Below are 17,647 nucleotides of genomic sequence, written 5' to 3' on the forward strand. Positions count from 1 at the left end.
CTGTATATTGCTTATATATTCACAACCAAATGTAAATAAATAAATGACTATGACTTAGAGTATTTTGGAATGTTCATGGTACTTTTTGTTCACTTTAACCACATACCCCTTGTATCTGTTCAGGTTAAGGCAGCTCAGTCTGAGGCTAAGGTTGTGTCTCAGTATCATGAGCTGGTAGTCCAAGCCCGGGATGACTTTAAACGAGAACTGGACAGTATTACTCCGGAAGTCTTGCCAGGGTGGAAAGGGATGAGTAAGTACAACTGAAGTGTTGGTACCTTCCCTTTTTTTTTTTTTTAACAACTGATCAACTGATCTAAACTTGCTTCAGCTCCATTCTCTAGTCTAAACCCCTCTGGCATGCACATCTCATCTGATACGCAGTATCGTGTTTTCCACATTTTATTTCAGTCACACCTGTGACAGGTGACACACCTGGTTTAGCCGTGGTGGACACAAGTTCCAGCCAGTGTAATCTGGAATCTAAGTGAGTGAAGTGACATAACCTTGACTCTGTTAGCATATTATATATATGTAAAATTATTCAAAACCTTCGTGACTTTAAAAATATTCATAATGAATTACTTAAGGCACACCTTATGACTGCTTTGTGACAACACTGTGGTTGAGAACTCACCCAGGGGTGCTGGTGGAAAGGAAATCTGCTGTGTGGCCTTCAACTTGCAAATAGCTCAGACTGCATGGAACTTTGATGGCTCAACAATTACACGTTGTAACTGCAGGGAATAGTCACATTTCCTTGAAGCTCTGTGAGAGTAATAAGAATCACGGAGATTACCAGGCTCAACAAAATCAAAACAGTACTTCTTAAATGCCAGCGTCTGTTAGAAACTGAACATCAGGTAGCACCTGAAGAACTGGCATTATAGACCTCTCTGGGGTGAAGATGTCAAGGCTGCATCACAGAACCGTGGCTGGTCTAAGGAGCTCAGGTAATAAAGACAGTGCAGGAATTTTCACAGCATCATAGCCAACCAAGGAGATGTCATGGCAAGAAGTGGAGTCAAGGCTGTTATTAACTCAGATATGTAGTTAGTTTTTTTTAATGTAGTTGACTCACTTAAGAGGGAGATAGATACCAGATTCTTGTCAAAGCAAAAAATAAAAGCAGGATTTGTAAGAGAGGATTAAATGGAGAATCACACAAAGTTTAGTGTGGGAACAGTGAGTCAGTCTTATTTGAACATTGTTGGTTAAACTTGTTTGAACTGACTAGCAGCAGAGGGGACAGTGTGGACAGTGTGTCCTTGAGCAGGCCTGCTTCAGCCACATCTGTACTGTTTCCCTCACCAGACTCTTTCAAGGGCTGGGCTTCACTGAGGTTACAACTGAGACAGATGTGATTATCCCAGAGACATCCTCCTCCACAAGTCACTCTACCACGTTACCTTTTTTTAATCCTTCTGAAATACTTACTCACTGGTTTTTGTTTGTTGTGTGTGTATCTCTGTCCGTTGGATGTAAGCTCCTTGGCTTAAACCTGACGTTGGTAGACAGTAGGGAGTCTAGGTTGGCTGCAGTAAATTAAATAAGGTTGAAAGGGCAGGTCAGGCTTTGCCTATAGAGAGTTAGTTATGAGTGCCATCCCTAGAAATTTGCATTCTCTCATCTAAAATACTTGTCTTTGGTCTTCCCAGTAGGCTAAATCCTACTAATTTTTCCATGCCAGCCTGTGAAGTTTTTAGCTTAAAAAATTTGGGGACCTGGGTCGGGGGGAATTCGTTGGTGGTCCTGTGGTTAGGACTCAGTGTTTTCACTGCCGAGGGTGCAGGTTCCATCCCTAGTCAGGGAACTAAGATCCTGCAAGCTGTGTGGTGCGGCCAAGATAAAAATAAATAAAATAAACATTTTTTTTTTTGGCCGATTAGAAAATTGCCCATTGTAAAGCATGAAAACATTAAAGCAGGCATTCTCAGCTCAGCATTTTTGCCCCCAGAGAATATTTGGCAATGTCTGGAGACAGACTTGTCACATTGGGGGGTTCTGCTGTCATGTAGGGTAGAGGACAGAGGTGCTGCTCAGCACCCTCCAGTGCACAGAACAGCCCCTCCAACTAACTGTCTGGCCCAGAAAGTCAGTAGTACCAAGGTTGAAAGACCCAGCATGAAAGAAACGTATCGTATAGAAAGGGAAAATCTTCTGCAGTGTAATCTTTGGATTATTTTTTAGAGGGAGGAAGGCAACCTCCATTTAATTTCTTATTTTTTAAATAGATTGAAAGGTACAAATGGCACCTGCTGAAGTTTTTCCCTTCCAGCCATGCCTACAGCTGCAGAGTTTTCCTGCCAGTGCTGCTGATTGCTTGTGTCCCTCTGGGGATAGTGACTTATTCCATGATTCCCTCAGCCCTCAATATATGTTCTCGCTTCTGAAATCTGAACTCTTTTAAGACCTATACTAAGCTCATTAGTACTGATTTGTGTTACCAGTTATTTTTCTCTTATTAGTCTTATTTCCCTAAGTTATAAGTATCCTGATGATACTTATCTGTCTAGTACTTTTTCTGTGTTCTCCATAGCTGGGCACAGTGGCAAACATAACAATATTTAGCTAACATTGTTGAGCATTATTTTATTTCTAGCACTGTGTTCTGAGTGCTTCACATGTAGTTAACTTTTTTAAAGTTCATAACAATCCTTTGAGGTGAGTTTTATCATTATGCCCGTTTTATAGATGAGAAAACTGAGACACAGAGGGCTTAAGTAGTTTGTCCACGTTTGGGGCTAGTGCCAGGATCTCATTCTTACCTACTAGCCTCACTGTTCTCTGGCTGATTGACTCGTATTGGCAGCACAGGACCCCCTTTTGAGCTTTTGAGAAGAGGGATGATGTGATTATCATAAGTAGGAAGATTCATTTTTATGAGCTTGAGGGTGAGTTTGACGTAGGGAGGGATGCTTCAGGGTAAGGAAGCTATTCAAAGCTGCTGGAGTAATCTGAGGGCGAAGTGATATGGGTCACCCAGTGTGTATGCCAAGGGCACTGAAAATGAGGAATAGGAAAGAGACTTAGAAGTGGTCATTCACCAATTGTTTTGTTTTGTTTTTGGCTGCACCGGTGCGTCTTGTGGGAGCTTAGCTCCCCAACCAGGGATCGAATCCAGGCCCCTGTCAGTGAAAGCGCTGAGTCCTAACCACTGGACTGCCAGGGAATTCCCAGCAACTGGTCTGTTGAACCATAACTTGTATCTAGTGAAGTTGACAGTGTATATACTCCCGATCCAACAGTTCAGTTCCTAGGTATGAGCTCAGGAAGACTCACACAGGTGCTCAGGAAGATTCATTAAAATGTTTATAGCAGCACTGTTTGTAAGAGCAGAAAAATCAAAGACAGTTAAATACCACACATATGGCAGTGCAAATGAATGACCCAGACCATTTCTCTTGAACATAAATGTTAAGGAAAAGCAAAAAGTTGCAGAAGAATATGTAAAATAGGATACCGCTTACATGAAGCTTAAGAACATGTAAAATGAAACTCTATATTGTTTAAGGTTGCATGCGTATGTGAAGTATAACAAAATGAGTGAGAAACACTATATTCAGATAGCGGATACCACTGTGGGAGGAGGGAGGAGGAGCCACTAGGAGGTGTGCGCATGGGTGTTGCCAGGATGAGAGAATGAGGTGCAATTTGTAGGTTGTCAGTATTCCCAAGGGACATTTCCTTTATTGCTAGTAGACTAGTATATGTAGCCATACTTGCGTGCCACGTTGACACTGACCTATTATCTCTTAACCTTGTCCATCTTTTGCCGGTTTTTCCTGCAGCATTGGGACAGATCCCTGTGTCTCTGGTTGTATACCAGATTAAGTAGTTGAACTTTTAGAGCCATTTTGGATGAAAAATACTTGTCTTTGAACTTGTTGAATCCAAGGGTCATACCCAGGATATTAAGAAGCTTATTCTGAGAGGCAGGAGACTGGCTGCGGGTCCTCTCCTGTCAGGGCTTCACGCAGTGGCACTTGTGATTGTGGCGGGGAGCATCATCCGAACTCTTCAGAATGTTATTTTTTTTTCCTTTCCGCCACGTCAGGCAGTCATAGTTCTTAGTTTAATTTGCACCCATTAAGCACAAATTTAATGTGAGTTCACTGTTTTCAAATTTCCAAAGAAGAAAAATTAATTTTATAAGTATTTGCAATGTTAGGAGAGGCGTGGTATTGAGAATACAGTCAGGACTGTGCCTTCGTGAAATAGTCTACGAACTAATGCAAATAGGATAAACAAGAATTGTAGTTTCCATGTAAAAACTAACCAAGTTGATTGCTTTACAACAGTAGTTAGAGATGAGTCTAACTACTCATCTGAGTCCCAGAAACCAAGACTACTTTAATATCATTGACTCTCTTATTTTCTGAAATGTTAGAATTTACCTTGATTTATATAATGTCTTCTGATCCTTTAAAAAATTTTTAGGAAATAAACTCATCATTTTACTTTCCTGTACCAAAATATGCTTTTTCTACTACTAGCTTCTGGTTCCTTCTTGCTTTCTTTTGGATATTCCTATTTAATGATTAATAACTGAAACATGTACTTACTTTTTTTCAAACTTTTTCTTTGTAGGTATTTCTGACCTAGGTGAGTAATTATGTGTATTTTATGTTTAAAGGCTTCTGTTTTGAGTGTTAAAAGACTCAAGTCTTTTCGTTTTGCCTATGATTCTTATACTAAACCGTCTAAATTAATCTAAAGTAGAATTATGTTGCATGTGATAAATCTGATTTGTATATTTTTGTCATCCATGTGCTCTCAGGAACAAAAATGTTTTCACTATGTGATTGGAAACCTGTAGATATGATATATTTATATATATCTTTATAAAAGATATATATAAGATATATATCTTTTATAAAGGTATAGATATATATCTATATAAATATATATATTTAAGTTTTTATTTTGTAAAATTTGAAACATTAAAAAGTAAGAAAACTATAATGAACTCCTGTTTACCCATCACCCAACTTTAGCTGTTACCAACACATGGCTGGTTTTGTCTCCTTTATTCCCCCAACTTATGTTGAAGCAGATCCCAAACATTATATTCTTCAGCTTGTAAAAACTTTCAGTATGTTTTTAAAAAAATGTGATGACCATACCATTGTCCCAGTCAACAATAATTCCTTAATGTCATCAAAGATATCTCTTAAGTGTTCAAATATCCCTAATCACTTTATAGAATGAGTGTTTTTAGTTGTTTTGTTCAAATCAGTATCCAGAGGAGCTACACATGGTGAATTTGGTCAATAAATCTCTCATCCTCACTTCGTTTTTTGCTTTTCAATCTACGTATCGTGGAATTGAGTTGTTTATCATAGTATTTCTCATATTCTTTATTTTGCTGTTAGAGCCATAATTCCTAACCTGTGGTAATATATCAGAACACTTCTGGAGTGTGAGATTGGGGAAAGAAAAAAAAAAAATCAGAATCAGAATCCTTGGGTATGATTATTTTTAAAAGCTCTACCAGTGATTCTGATGGACAGCTCTGGCTGCAGATCCCTGTCCTGGATCATATTATCTGTGTAAGAAAAAGTAGAAAACTCTTATTAGGGAAAAGTCTGAGAGAACTTGGATTTGATTCACGTTTTAGCAGAAAATGTAGAAGTGAGTACGTTTGTAAGCTTTATATTTAATTGTAAGCTTTGTCCTTAGAGGCAGAATTATGGTGAGTTATAAAGCCAATGTATAATCAGTTCACACTGGAAGTACTGCTCATTTGGGTTCCTGGAAAAAAACTGATTCTATACTTGGAGGCCTCCCTGAATTATTTTGCTTGGGATTGAAAATGCTTAGTTGCTGGCCGTGAGCTGTGAATTTCTGATTACACGGCAGCCTCTATATCTCTTTTTAAATGTCAGCTCCTTCCTCTTGGCTTTTCTTCCTAGCTGTTTAAGTTACAATCAGTTGAGGCAAGTTACCTCGTAGATGTATGATTTTGGTGAAATCATTAACATTTTCATGTGGTTTTGTTTAGCCGACAGGCTGTCCCCCGACGACCTAAACTCCCTGATTGCTCACGCGCATCGCCGCATCGACCAGCTGAACAGAGCGCTGGCCGAACAGAAAGCCACGGAGAAGCAGCACATTGCCTTAGCCTTGGAGAAACAGAAGCTGGAGGAAAAGCGGGCGTTTGACTCTGCAGTGGCAAAAGCATTAGAACATCACAGAAGTGAGATACAGGCTGAACAGGACAGAAAGGTAAAGAAATGAGCAAAACTGCCTAATGTTTAAAGTGAATCTAACTTGTTTGCTTCTAGAGATAATACCAGCAGTCACTGACTTTAAAATACTAGCTGTTAAGTCAGGCCAACCCCCCTCTTGAATGGAACTTTGGCCCTTGTTCTAGTCAGAACTTCTAGGGAAGGATTGGTCTAGCAGAGAGCCTTTACGTTGAGCTGATGCAGGAGTGTCAGAAAGTAACGAGCTGCTGTCATCCAGGATTATCTAGCTTGCCTTTTCCCAGTGGAGCCTCTCTCCCCTTAAGCAGTGCCGAGTCTGTTGGATTCCGAGTATATTTTTCTCCTCAAGGGTTGTTTTTTGTTTCTTTGTTTGTTTATTTGGGGTTTCTTTGGCTGCAACACATGGCCTGCAGGATCTAGTTCCCTGACCAGGAATTGAACCCGTGCCGCCTACGGTGGAAGTGCTGAGCCCCAACCGCTGGACCCCTCTCTGCAAGCGTTTCTAAGTAGTTAGTGGTGAAGCATGGATGAAATAGCTGTAGTCTTCTGTCTGAGCACATCATGTATTAAATAGGTGTCTACAGGCTGATTTGGGAACCTGACTACTCATCCTACCTTCGCATTTTCTCAGCTGCACAGTTGACCATTCCCTCCTCCTTTTTAAAAAAAATTATTTATTATTTTTGGTTGCGTTGGGTCTTTGTTGCGGTGCGTGGGCTTCTCATTGCGAGCTTCTCTTGTTGCGGAGCATGGGCTCTAGGCACGCGGGCTCAGTAGTTGTGGCGCACGGTTGTAGTTCTCTGCGGCATGTGGGATCTTCCCGGACCGGGGATTGAACCCATGTCCCCTGCACTGGCAGGCAGATTCCTAACCACTGCGCCACCAGGGAAGTCCACTTCCTCCTCCTTGAAGCTCTTTCTTCCCTAGGCTGCCAGACCCCACACTTGCTGGCCTTTCCCCCTGCCTTGCTGACGCTCCTTGGCTTCCTTTGCTCAGCCTTCAAATAGCGGCGTGCACTGGCATTGTTCTGAAACCCTTTATCCATCTAAGCTGCCTCCAGGTGCTCTTTGCTAGTCCTGTGGCCTTGAAGTTCAAATACCGTCTATTACTGACACTTATATTGCTGGCTCTGACCTCTGCCTTGGCTTCAAGGGCTGTCCAGCAGCTGACTTGATGTCTTCAGCTGGATTTTCAGTAGTCATTTCAAACTCAACATGTTCAAAACAAATTTCTTGATTCTCTCCAAACTGTCTCCCAGCCCCTCAGCTGCTTCTCTCTAAATAAACCTCCATCCACTCATTGATCAAACTAGAAATCATGCTCAGTTGTTCCTCCATCAGTTTTTGCATCCAGACCATTGACAGAGTCTACCAGCTCTGCATTCAGAATAAATCCCTAAACGCTCCACTTTTCTCTCCTTCAGTCACCACCACCTTAGTTCAGAGTATCGTCTTAACAGGGTCCCTGTTTGCATGCCCATCTTTCTATGTCTATTTACACAGGCAAGTGGTCCTTAGAAAATGTGTTCTCATCAGACACTATGCTGCTGAAAAGCCTCCACTGACTGCCGACTGTATTTAATATAAAATCCAAATTCTTAACTTATACCAGAGAAGCCCCTTGATCTCATTCCTGTTGCTGTGAGCCAGGCTTCCCTTACTTCCCTATTTCCCTAGTGTACCAGGTACTTTGGGCTTTCTTGCTGTTGTGTTGGTGCCTTGACTACGTCTTTTGCCCTGGGGTAGCCCCGTCCTGTTCCCTTCAATCTAAAATAGAGTCTCTGTATTACTTTCCCTCATATTGCCCTATTTATTTTCTTAAAAACAAGTATCACAGTCTGAGATGTCCGTTTTGCCTGTCACTGATTCCTCTCTTGAAATGTATACTGCAAAACAGCAAGGAGTTTGTCTGCCTTGAGCACCATCGCATCCAAGCTTACAGTAGGCACTGCCTGGCACAGGGCTGGCACTGCGTAAATATTTATGCACTGACCGAATGGATTCATTTATTAACTGTATTGTTTCTGAGAAAAAGGAAGTTATGATTTCCAGGTAATTAGTATTAAATAATTTGTAATATGACCCACGGCTAATTGTTAGGCCAGACATTGTAGGCTTTTCATAGTTTGGGCTTGATTTGGCCTGTGTTGAGTCTGAATTCATACTAAAATAAGCAGTTTCAGAGGAGCTTTCTTTGTTGAGAGAAACTGTGTTCGGTAACTGTCAGACATTTGTTACTTTTCTTAACAGTTCTGCATGGTAGGCATTATTATTCACAGACAAGAAAATGGAGACTTCGAAGATGAATAATCTCCCTAAGGCCACACAGATGGTTGCGGTGAAGCTGTGTTTGATCCCAAGTCTTTGTAGTTATTTCTGTGGTCTCGGATTTCTTGATTCTCAGGGGAGTATGTGATGCAGGAAATGACAGTGTTTGCTTTGTACAGGAGGCAGCCTGGTGATATGGAAGAAACTCAAGTCTGGGGGTTAGAGAGACCTCTGTTTGAAATCTGATTTCGCCACAGCCATGCGACATTGTTTGAGTCACCTTCCAACATTCAACTGATTCCTACGAGAATTTGAAATAAGAATGTGTTCCCGTGCATGGCTCATCGTAAGGGGTTCTGGACGTGGAGGCTGCCATCATCGTGGTTACTGGTCTTTCTCTTTTGCTAAAAGCGTATGTGGAGAATTGAGAATTCCTCATCACTGTGCTTGGCTTCACAGGTGGAGGAAGTCAGGGATGCCATGGAGAATGAAATGAGGACCCAGCTTCGCCGCCAGGCTGCTGCCCACACCGATCACTTACGAGATGTCCTTAGGGTCCAAGAACAGGAACTGAAATACGAGTTTGAGCAGGTGAGGACCTGTCGTAAAGCATCGTCTCCCTTCAACCTCCTTTTCCCGTTTACACTATAAACAGTCTCTGCTTTCCTTCTAATGTGCTCCATGTCATTCAGTCTGAGAGTGTGGAAGGATGGGGAGAGATTTCTAGTGGTGCCTGTCCTTGCTGGAGGGGGACCTTTGTATATTTCACATCTGCTCCTTTGTACATAAAGGTGTACCTATGTGTTACTGATCAGATGTGTTTTGTATTTATGTCCTAGTCATTTGGAGCCTTTAAGCTTGAAGGAGGGTTGGTACAGGGGGTTTCAGGAAAGCAGGTAATAATACTTGACACATGTATGCCTGCTTTATCTCCACAAACCCTTGTGGATTATGTGGTAGTTCTGAGATTTTTATATTTGAGGAAACATCCCGGAGAGGTTAAGTTTGGAAACCACAGCAAACCATCAGGATACCTTTAATCATACTTAGTTTCTACTCAGCAAGTCATTTATAATATATTAACTTATTATTTTGTCTCACAAGAAGGGAATGAAGTTTTCCAAGTAAGGAAATCTTCCAGAAAATTGAAATTTATACCAACATGAAAAGGTATATTACTTTGAATTCTCTTTGATGAGTATTTTGAGAAAAATGAACTCTTAAAGTGGAAGATATTGAATACAATTTAATGTCTGGGTGGCCATACAGTTACTGTATTTTCTAAAGTTGTCATTTTCTCATTTTAATAGACTTCTTTCTTCCCCTCCTGGTCCTCTTCCTCTAATATTAGGTTCCACCAGTAAATCTGTAGAAGATGAAACATCACATGTGCTTTAGGAAATTTTTGAAACCTTACACATAATGTAGGAGTTTCATGACACCTGTTTTGAGATTAGTTAAAGGCCCTCTTTACTTTGGGAGGCAGCAGTTACTGGAAGACTTGGTGGCCGGTAAGTGACATGCCCTGAGGTAGCATCACTTTCTCTCTGCACTGTTTACCATTTCAGGACCTGTCTGAGAAACTCGCTGAACAAGAATTACAGTTCCGTCGGCTCAGTCAAGAGCAAGTTGACAACTATACTCTGGATATAAACACTGCCTATGCCAGACTGAGAGGAATCGAGCAGGCTGTTCAGAGTAAGCACATGGACCTCTTACAGCTAATTTCATCAGCCCTACTTCTCAGGGTAAATTCTTGCTATGAGGATAATGGTATACATGCATTGACATTAGGGAATAAAGATGCCAAAGTCCCTCTAATAAATTTTATTCATTTCTTAGAAAATTAGCCCCGGATTTGGTAAGTTTGTAGTATAGAGGGTTGTGAGAAGAAATTTAAAAGGATCTAAAAATTAAACCTAAGTAACTTGAAGTTTTACTCCTTATGTGACCGGCATGAGATCACCATTTACAAGGCAGTTTACCCAACACACTTTGGTGGTGTCTCACGTGCCCTGAGTGGAGAAAAAGGTCAGTGTGCTGCATGTTCGCCCTCCAGGCTCTGCCGTTACCTGGAGGTAACCTGGAGGGTGACCTGGAGGTGGTGACTTGCTTGTTCCACCCACCAAATGGATGGTAGTTATGCTGAGGCCTCCATGTGCCACACTGGAAGGGAAATGTCCTGACGGTGAGAATTTTATTAAGAAAATGGGTTTCTGTGGGATGTGATGGAATCTTTTTTGTCAGATAAGCATAGCAATAAGCTAAGTACTCGTGAAGTTTCAAGATCCAGTAGTCCGTTCCTTTGTAGAAAGTAAAGTTTCTGATGGCCTTAATGTAAGTCTTGGCTTAATTTAAATATCACATTTCTTTCTCAAATATTTCTGAAGATAAATGTATCTGAATTAGATACCCTGCATTCTCCTAGATGTCACAGGAAGAAAGAAGGGAGCCTCATCTGTGCACATCCACCCTCTCAGCTTTCTCCACGGCTACAGTAAAAACAAGTCCTCAGCAGATTATGTCGTGCCTTGTTGCCTCATGTGAAGAGGCCAGCTAGGAAAGAACGCACCATAAATAAGTGGTGGGATGGGCTTGGAAGAGGCTCTCTCCAGCCCCGACTTCCACTGCTGTGGAAGGTGTACCAGTTCTCTCTGTGTATGAGGACATAGTCAGGTGGAGAAAAAAGTCTGTCTTTGCCTTTTTTTTTTTTTTTTTTTAATAGGTCACGCAGTTGCTGAAGAGGAGGCCAGAAAAGCCCACCAGCTCTGGCTCTCTGTGGAGGCGTTAAAGTACCGTATGAAGACGGCATCTGCAGACCTGCCCACTGTTCCCCTGGGTAGCGCAGTGGAGGCCATCAGAGTCAGCTGTTCCGATAGTGAATTTGCCCAGGCTCTAAGCGCAGCCCTCCCTCCAGAGTCCCTGACCCGTGGGGTGTACAGCGAAGAGACCCTTAGAGTCCGTTTCTATGCCATCCAAAAACTGGCCCACAGGGTAGCCATGATCGATGAGACCAGGAATAGCTTATACCAGTACTTCCTCTCCTACTTACAGTCCCTGCTGCTGTTCCCACCTAAGCAGCTGAAGCCACCAGCAGAGCTCTGCCCCGAGGATACAAACACATTTAAGTTACTGTCATATGCCTCCTATTGCATTGAGCATGGTGACCTGGAGCTGGCGGCAAAGTTTGTCAATCAGCTGAAAGGGGAGTCCAGACGAGTGGCACAGGACTGGCTGAAGGAAGCCCGAATGACCCTAGAAACTAAGCAGATAGTGGAGATCCTGACAGCATACGCCAGCGCCGTAGGAATAGGAACCACTCAAGTGCAGCAAGAGTAAGGTCTAGGAAGAGTCTTGTAAAGTCACATCTCATGTCAAAGGAAATTGGCAGTAATATATGAAGGGTTTGCAACAAGGTCTCAGCACTGCCTGGAAATGAGCAGGTGACAGGTACTGTTCTAAATGTTAACACCTGTTGCATTTATATTATTCCTTCTTGCTGTCATGTCAGTCAACTCCAGGAGCACTTTATTTGCAACTTGGGTAACATTTTCTGTTTTTCAGGTTTTACTGATCAGGCTTGTGAGCCAGTCAAAATAATGTTTGTGGTCACTGTACTGTTGGTTTTGCCCTTGGAGCAAACTGAATAAAACAGAAATTGAAAACTGAGCAGCTTATCCCTTTTCAAAAAGTATCATTTCTAGTTTGTTGTGTATATGGAAAATTTCCTTGAGAAGCAGAAGTAGCAGAAGTAGCAACTCCTGGGCGCTCAGAGTTGCCAGGCTGTGAACCGGGTTTCAGAAGCCCTAGGCCTGTTCTTGGCTTTGAAGGTCCTAGTGAACTGATTCCTGCTGGTCAAACTCAAGAGTGATGTAAATATAAGCCAAAATGCCAATATGTTTATAATTGGAGATATGTCATTCCAGTGATTCAAAGGCACAAGAAATAGTCTGTATCCCAAACTTCGATTGCTACCACAGGGAAAAATAATATTTTATATTGGGATCCAGTACACCCGCACGCACCCTTATATGAATGTATACATGAAACGATTTCTGGAACCATTGCTTCTCCTTTCTGCTTGTGATGTACTGTGTTCTGGTCTGTGGCATTAGAAAAATGTTGGTGTCTTCTCCACCCACAAATTAATTCCACAGCCCTCAGAAAAGTCCATGGCTCCCAGTTCTGGAACACTGGTAGTTGACCTTGCTCCTTTCTGGTATGTGGACTGTGAATCTCTCCATTGAAGTGGGGGTGGTGAGCCTGGAATCTTAAAGGGGTTCAATAATTTTGTGGTATATTTGAACTGGATTGCTGTAAAACCCAGAGAACTTGCTTACATAGTTCACTTCTCTGAAGATTAGAACAGTTGCCATATTGGGTAAACATTAACCAGTGTTTCACCTTCCATTTTTTACTTCATGAAGTTACCATCAACATATTTTTTCAAAATCATGATTTTTTGTTGAGGTTTTTTTTAATATAAATTTATTTATCGTATTTTATTTTTGGCTGCGTTGGGTCTTTGTTGCTGCACGTGGGCTTTTCTCCAGTTGGGGCGAACGGGGGCTACTCTTCGTTGCAGTGTGCAGGCTTCTCATTGCAGTGGGTTCTCTTGTTGCGGAGCATGGGCTCTAGGCGCGTGGGCTTCAGTAGTTGTGGCACACAGGCTCTAGAGCGCAGGCTCAGTAGTTGTGGCTCGCGGGCTCTAGAGCGCAGGCTCAGTAGCTGTGGCGCACGGGCTTAGTTGCTCCACGGCATGTGGGATCTTCCCGGACCAGGGCTCGAACCCATGTCCCCTGCACTGGCAGGCGGATTCTTAACCACTGCGCCACCAGGGAAGTCCTTTTTGTTGAGGTTTATGTGTTCATAAACAGATTATTGAGAGGCATTTTTATCTGAGCAGCTTATCTGGAAATCATGAAAAAGGGTTGTCTATGTATTTCTGCAGGCCTGTCCCGGCTCCTGATGGTTACATTCAGGTCTGCATGGCGCCTGACGTTGTCCTTTGATTTGGGGACCCAGTGGTTCGTTTGGTGTTATTAACGGTCCTTAACGTTCCTCCTAAGTGGATTCTTAATTCAGCACATCTAGTTTCTGACTGGAACACACACTTTGTGTGATGTCCTTAATCTCTGCAGGTAGAGGTACTCTCGGCACCTGTGGGCCATTAAGCTTTGACTAGAAGATAATGAGGCTGTTCTAAATTAAGCCTTTCTTCCCTTTGGAATAGCATGAAATTGTAGAATACATTAACTTGCAAAGCTGACTAACTTATTTGTCATGTTAGAAGTGTTCATAATTTTTATTTTACTCAGGAAATGTGTAAAACATTACAGATTAGAAGGAAGTAAATTTCTCTAGGAGCCCAGGAATAACTTCCTTCGGATGTGATTATCTGAGCTCACAGGAAGCAAGCAATACTGAGCGGTTTATTTCAGCTCTCTAAATCAAATAACAAAAGCCACTGGCTTTCAATTTTAGTATTCCTTTAGCAAACCTCCCCAACCCTCACTGCATATTGAGAAACAAGATGATGTTGAAAGGGGACTCTGCTTGTCCAGACCCTGATTTTTCTTCCTCATGCCCAGTAAGATTCACATCTTCCTGAGCTGTCACTCAGCAACCCCTTAGGTGAAAAGGGCCTTCACTTGGGCCTAAAGAGCCTTTATGTGGGTTCTCAGTTCTACCTTCAAGGAGGTGGAATCATTAAAACTCTGATATTTGCCTTAATGTTGTTTAAAGTTTCTAAATCAGCAAAGTAAGTAAAATGTAAATTAGGCAGTCTTTTTTAAGGCACGGTACTTCTGTGTTCCTTAGTATTGACTTAAACCCTCTGCTTTCTTAACAGGTTCTGCATAAAAGCAGTCTCCAAGTCCCAAATTAGTTGTCCCACGACTTTTAAAGTAATTTGAACTCAGTGCAGAAGAAACGATAATTTAACATAAACAGGAAATAAGAAGTGATTACATTTCAGGCAAATCACTCATCAGGTCCAGTGGGCACCATGTACCTGAAGCAGGGCTCGGCTCAGCTCCCCTGGTTTCCTCCCTGCGGATGCATTCAGGGGCTGGGGGATCTGAGAAAGCAGAGGGAGCATTGAGGAGGAGGGGCTTTGCCTGGGCACGCCACCCTTTTCCACAGGGGGTGGTGCCACGGTTTCACTGGTTGGTCCAGGTTAGCTGTACGGACGCTGCCCTGGGGTCTCAGGAAGAAAGAGGAGGGGCTCTGGAGGGACTGTGGGGCACAAGCCAGCAAAGGCGCTGCTGTTGTGGGAAAAGATGGCGCTGGCATTGGCAAAGCTTAGGTTTTCCTGGGGATGAATTCTATTGTGACCTTCACTTCTCTTGGACGTTCTCAGTTTTCAAGAGTAAAGTCTTGCTGAGCTCTGTAAACTTGGGTTTGATCTCCAGTGTTCCTTCTAAAATCTTCTATAAAGTCCACAGCTATGCAGGTCGGCTAGACAACTTTTTTTTTTTAATAAATTTATTTTACTTATTGATTTTTGGCTGCGTTGGGTCTTTGTTGCTGCGCGCGGGCTTTCTCTAGTTGCAGCGAGCGGGGGCTACTCTTCCTTGTGGTGCACGGGCTTCTTATTGCAGTGTCTTCTTGTTGTGGAACATGGGCTCTAGGCGCGTGGGCTTCAGTAGTTGTGGCTCGCGGGGCTCAGTACTTGTGGCACACGGGCCGAGTTGCTCCGAAGCATGTAGGAGCTTCCCGGACCAGGGCTCGAACCCATGTCCCCTGTATTGGCAGGCGGATTCTTAACCACTGTGCCACCAGGGAGGTCCAAGGACAGTATCTTGATGTTGAAGGTGATCATATGGGTGATGGTTACTTTGTCCAGGAAAGGCCCCAGACAACATTCTTTTACAGGTTAGGCTCCTTCCTGGGCCAGGCTGGAGACTCCTTCACCCCCACTTTGTGTACCTTACATTTGCTCACTCCATGTCCTAGCACACCGCCTTAATCAACCGAATAAAGTATGCCCATTTCTCGGGTAAACTGCCACTCTACCACTGAGATCTAATCTAAGTGATTCTGTAAACCTTGCCCTGCCCATCCACACTCCTGGTGACTGCCATCTTACAGCACGTCCTTTTACCAGCAGTAAAATAATTTACATCGCCATCAGGTACACTTATATGTGTTTATCAATATGCATATATCTGTGGTGCTGTAAGAATGTCACACAACTTGAACATATACAATGTACTTAATTTTCTAATCCATTTCATTAAAATATTCTAGTCATCTTCTGCAAAAACTGATTTCAAACCCTGCAGTTTGAAGGATGTCAGACAATCCATTTTATTAAGAGTACTCAAATGTTCTATTGAACCAAAACCAAAATTGATAGGTTATTAACTTTGGCATAGAAAAACAGAACACCTTATACTATTAGAGGGTAGAGAGAGAATGGAGGCCAATCCTACAGGCCTTCCTTAATTTTTTTCTGAAAAGCTGGAAGCAGTTACTTTGCCCAGAATAGGAATCTGGAATGTCTGTAGCACAGAGTTAAGACCACATGGCCACAACATCACCCACTTGGAAAGTCCACTACAAATTCACGTGCCATCAGCCCAGATGGACCTTTCCCCCATCAACGCCATAGCTGCAAAGCACGATGCTGAGGACTGTTCTCTGGCGGGATTCCCCGGCAATGTAAGTGTTCTGCATCTGTAAGGATTGCGCTGAATGCATACTCGGCCCAGAAGAATCAGCCATTTCCAGGTGCTGATGAACCAGAGGGAAAGGGAGGGGCCAAGTTTACAGAAGCTTCCAGGCAGCCAAGTTCTCTTTGGAGGTTTTAAGGCAAGATCACAGGCTAATCTGCCCTACCTATCCCTTTTGCTCATTTGCTATGTCAAGGGGCTACTGGGGCGATGCACATGAATACTTAAGTAGCTAGTTGCTGTCATTTCCCCTGCCCTCCGTCTCTCACTTAGATGTCAAATTCTGGTGATCTAGGAGAAAACATGAGTCAATACTTAGGTTTCTGAGGATGTATGACTGACTGGGTCCTGGCCAGAGGACAGCCAAATGGAGATGGGGACAGGCACATGTTACAGACACATGTACAACACAGTAGCCCATAAATGGCAACCCCGGCAGGGTAAGGATGAAGTTGCTCATCCGAGAACTCCTGGGATGCCTGGGTGAATCTGGCAATCAGATTATGAGCTAAGCAGCCCGCGCTAGAAACCCTTGTGAAGCTCCTGCAAACCTCACAAGTTCCTGTTTGCTTCCCAGACCACTTGCAAGTCATGAGAGAGGCTGGAGTAGAGGTTCTCGACCTACTCGATTACCAGCAATACACAATTATGTCAAGAAGACACTTCAATCCTCTTGTCATCACATACATTTAGGCCACTTTAAGTACAGCACAACTGAAGGTGCCAGCACTCACACAGAGAGAAAGGGGGAGATGAAACTCTCGTGCAAGCCCCAAGCCTAGTGGGAGGCTGTGGGCTATTCTATAAAAATAATGGAAATGCATACATACGTACCTCAGTTACACTATTTATTTCCAGTCTTCATCTTCCCAGCTGTGCAGCCTAAACTCCTGACGTTGTTTAATCAGTTCTAAGATTAATAATTTCCCACATATAAATATCCCTGAATTTGGCTACTACTGACCCAGTATCAACTGTGATGTAATTGTACAAAAACTTCCTTTAGACGCTTTCTGAGTTGGAGGAAGTGTCAGGTCATAGCATCAGCCAACAAAGGCTACAGTCCCCAAAGGGGGAGGAGCAAACCACACCGACATCAGCTGACAAACACTGCAGTTGTGCGGAGCTTAACATCACAACGTGTGTCCAAAGAAATGAAAATGGCAGTGCCCCTTCTGTTCATGTGGTAACCCTGGCATGGATGGTTTAGTTCAGGAATTAAACGTAAACAAGTGAGCGTTGTTATCAAGATTCAATAATCTGTATTCTCTTGTTTTCTTCACATTACAATTAAATACTAACATCTCAGTTCTCAAGTGTAATCACAACAGCCACGCTAGGCCACAGTAGCTCCTGATTCGACCACTTTTATTTGCTTTCGCCGACGTCATTGTCACTGTCACTGCTGCTGTCACTGTCGCTGTCACTGGTCAATGCAGTTAGATTTCCCAGGGCTTCCCTGTAAGAAAAATAAATGGGAGGGTTACACTGCAAC

At 42.8% G+C, this 17,647-nt stretch overlaps 2 protein-coding genes across 4 annotated transcripts in view; one reads left to right on the forward strand and one right to left on the reverse strand.

Annotated features, from left to right (window-relative positions):
- Nucleotides 1-13,058, forward strand: part of IMMT (inner membrane mitochondrial protein) — a 49,407-nt gene extending 36,349 nt beyond the window's left edge. The window contains exons 10-14 of one of the 3 annotated variants that reach the window (XM_079941430.1): nt 124-253; nt 6,005-6,228; nt 8,936-9,067; nt 10,045-10,174; nt 11,202-13,058. In XM_079941430.1, coding sequence (XP_079797556.1) covers nt 124-253; nt 6,005-6,228; nt 8,936-9,067; nt 10,045-10,174; nt 11,202-11,815 — 1,230 coding nt within the window. In that variant the 3' untranslated portion in view covers nt 11,816-13,058. Of the gene's footprint in view, nt 1-123; nt 269-6,004; nt 6,229-8,935; nt 9,068-10,044; nt 10,175-11,201 lie in introns of those variants that run through there. The other 2 variants (XM_079941431.1, XM_079941432.1) reach the window with 2 other exon arrangements.
- Nucleotides 13,059-13,119: 61 nt separating this feature from the next.
- The window catches only part of PTCD3 (pentatricopeptide repeat domain 3), a 33,125-nt gene continuing 28,597 nt past the window's right edge, over nt 13,120-17,647 (reverse strand). The window contains exon 24 of the mRNA XM_079941433.1: nt 13,120-17,611. Coding sequence (XP_079797559.1) covers nt 17,521-17,611 — 91 coding nt within the window. The 3' untranslated portion in view covers nt 13,120-17,520. The remainder of the gene's footprint in view (nt 17,612-17,647) is intronic.

The sequence above is a fragment of the Stenella coeruleoalba genome, assembly GCF_951394435.1.
Source record: "Stenella coeruleoalba genome assembly, chromosome: 13".
Lineage (NCBI taxonomy): Eukaryota > Metazoa > Chordata > Mammalia > Artiodactyla > Delphinidae > Stenella > Stenella coeruleoalba.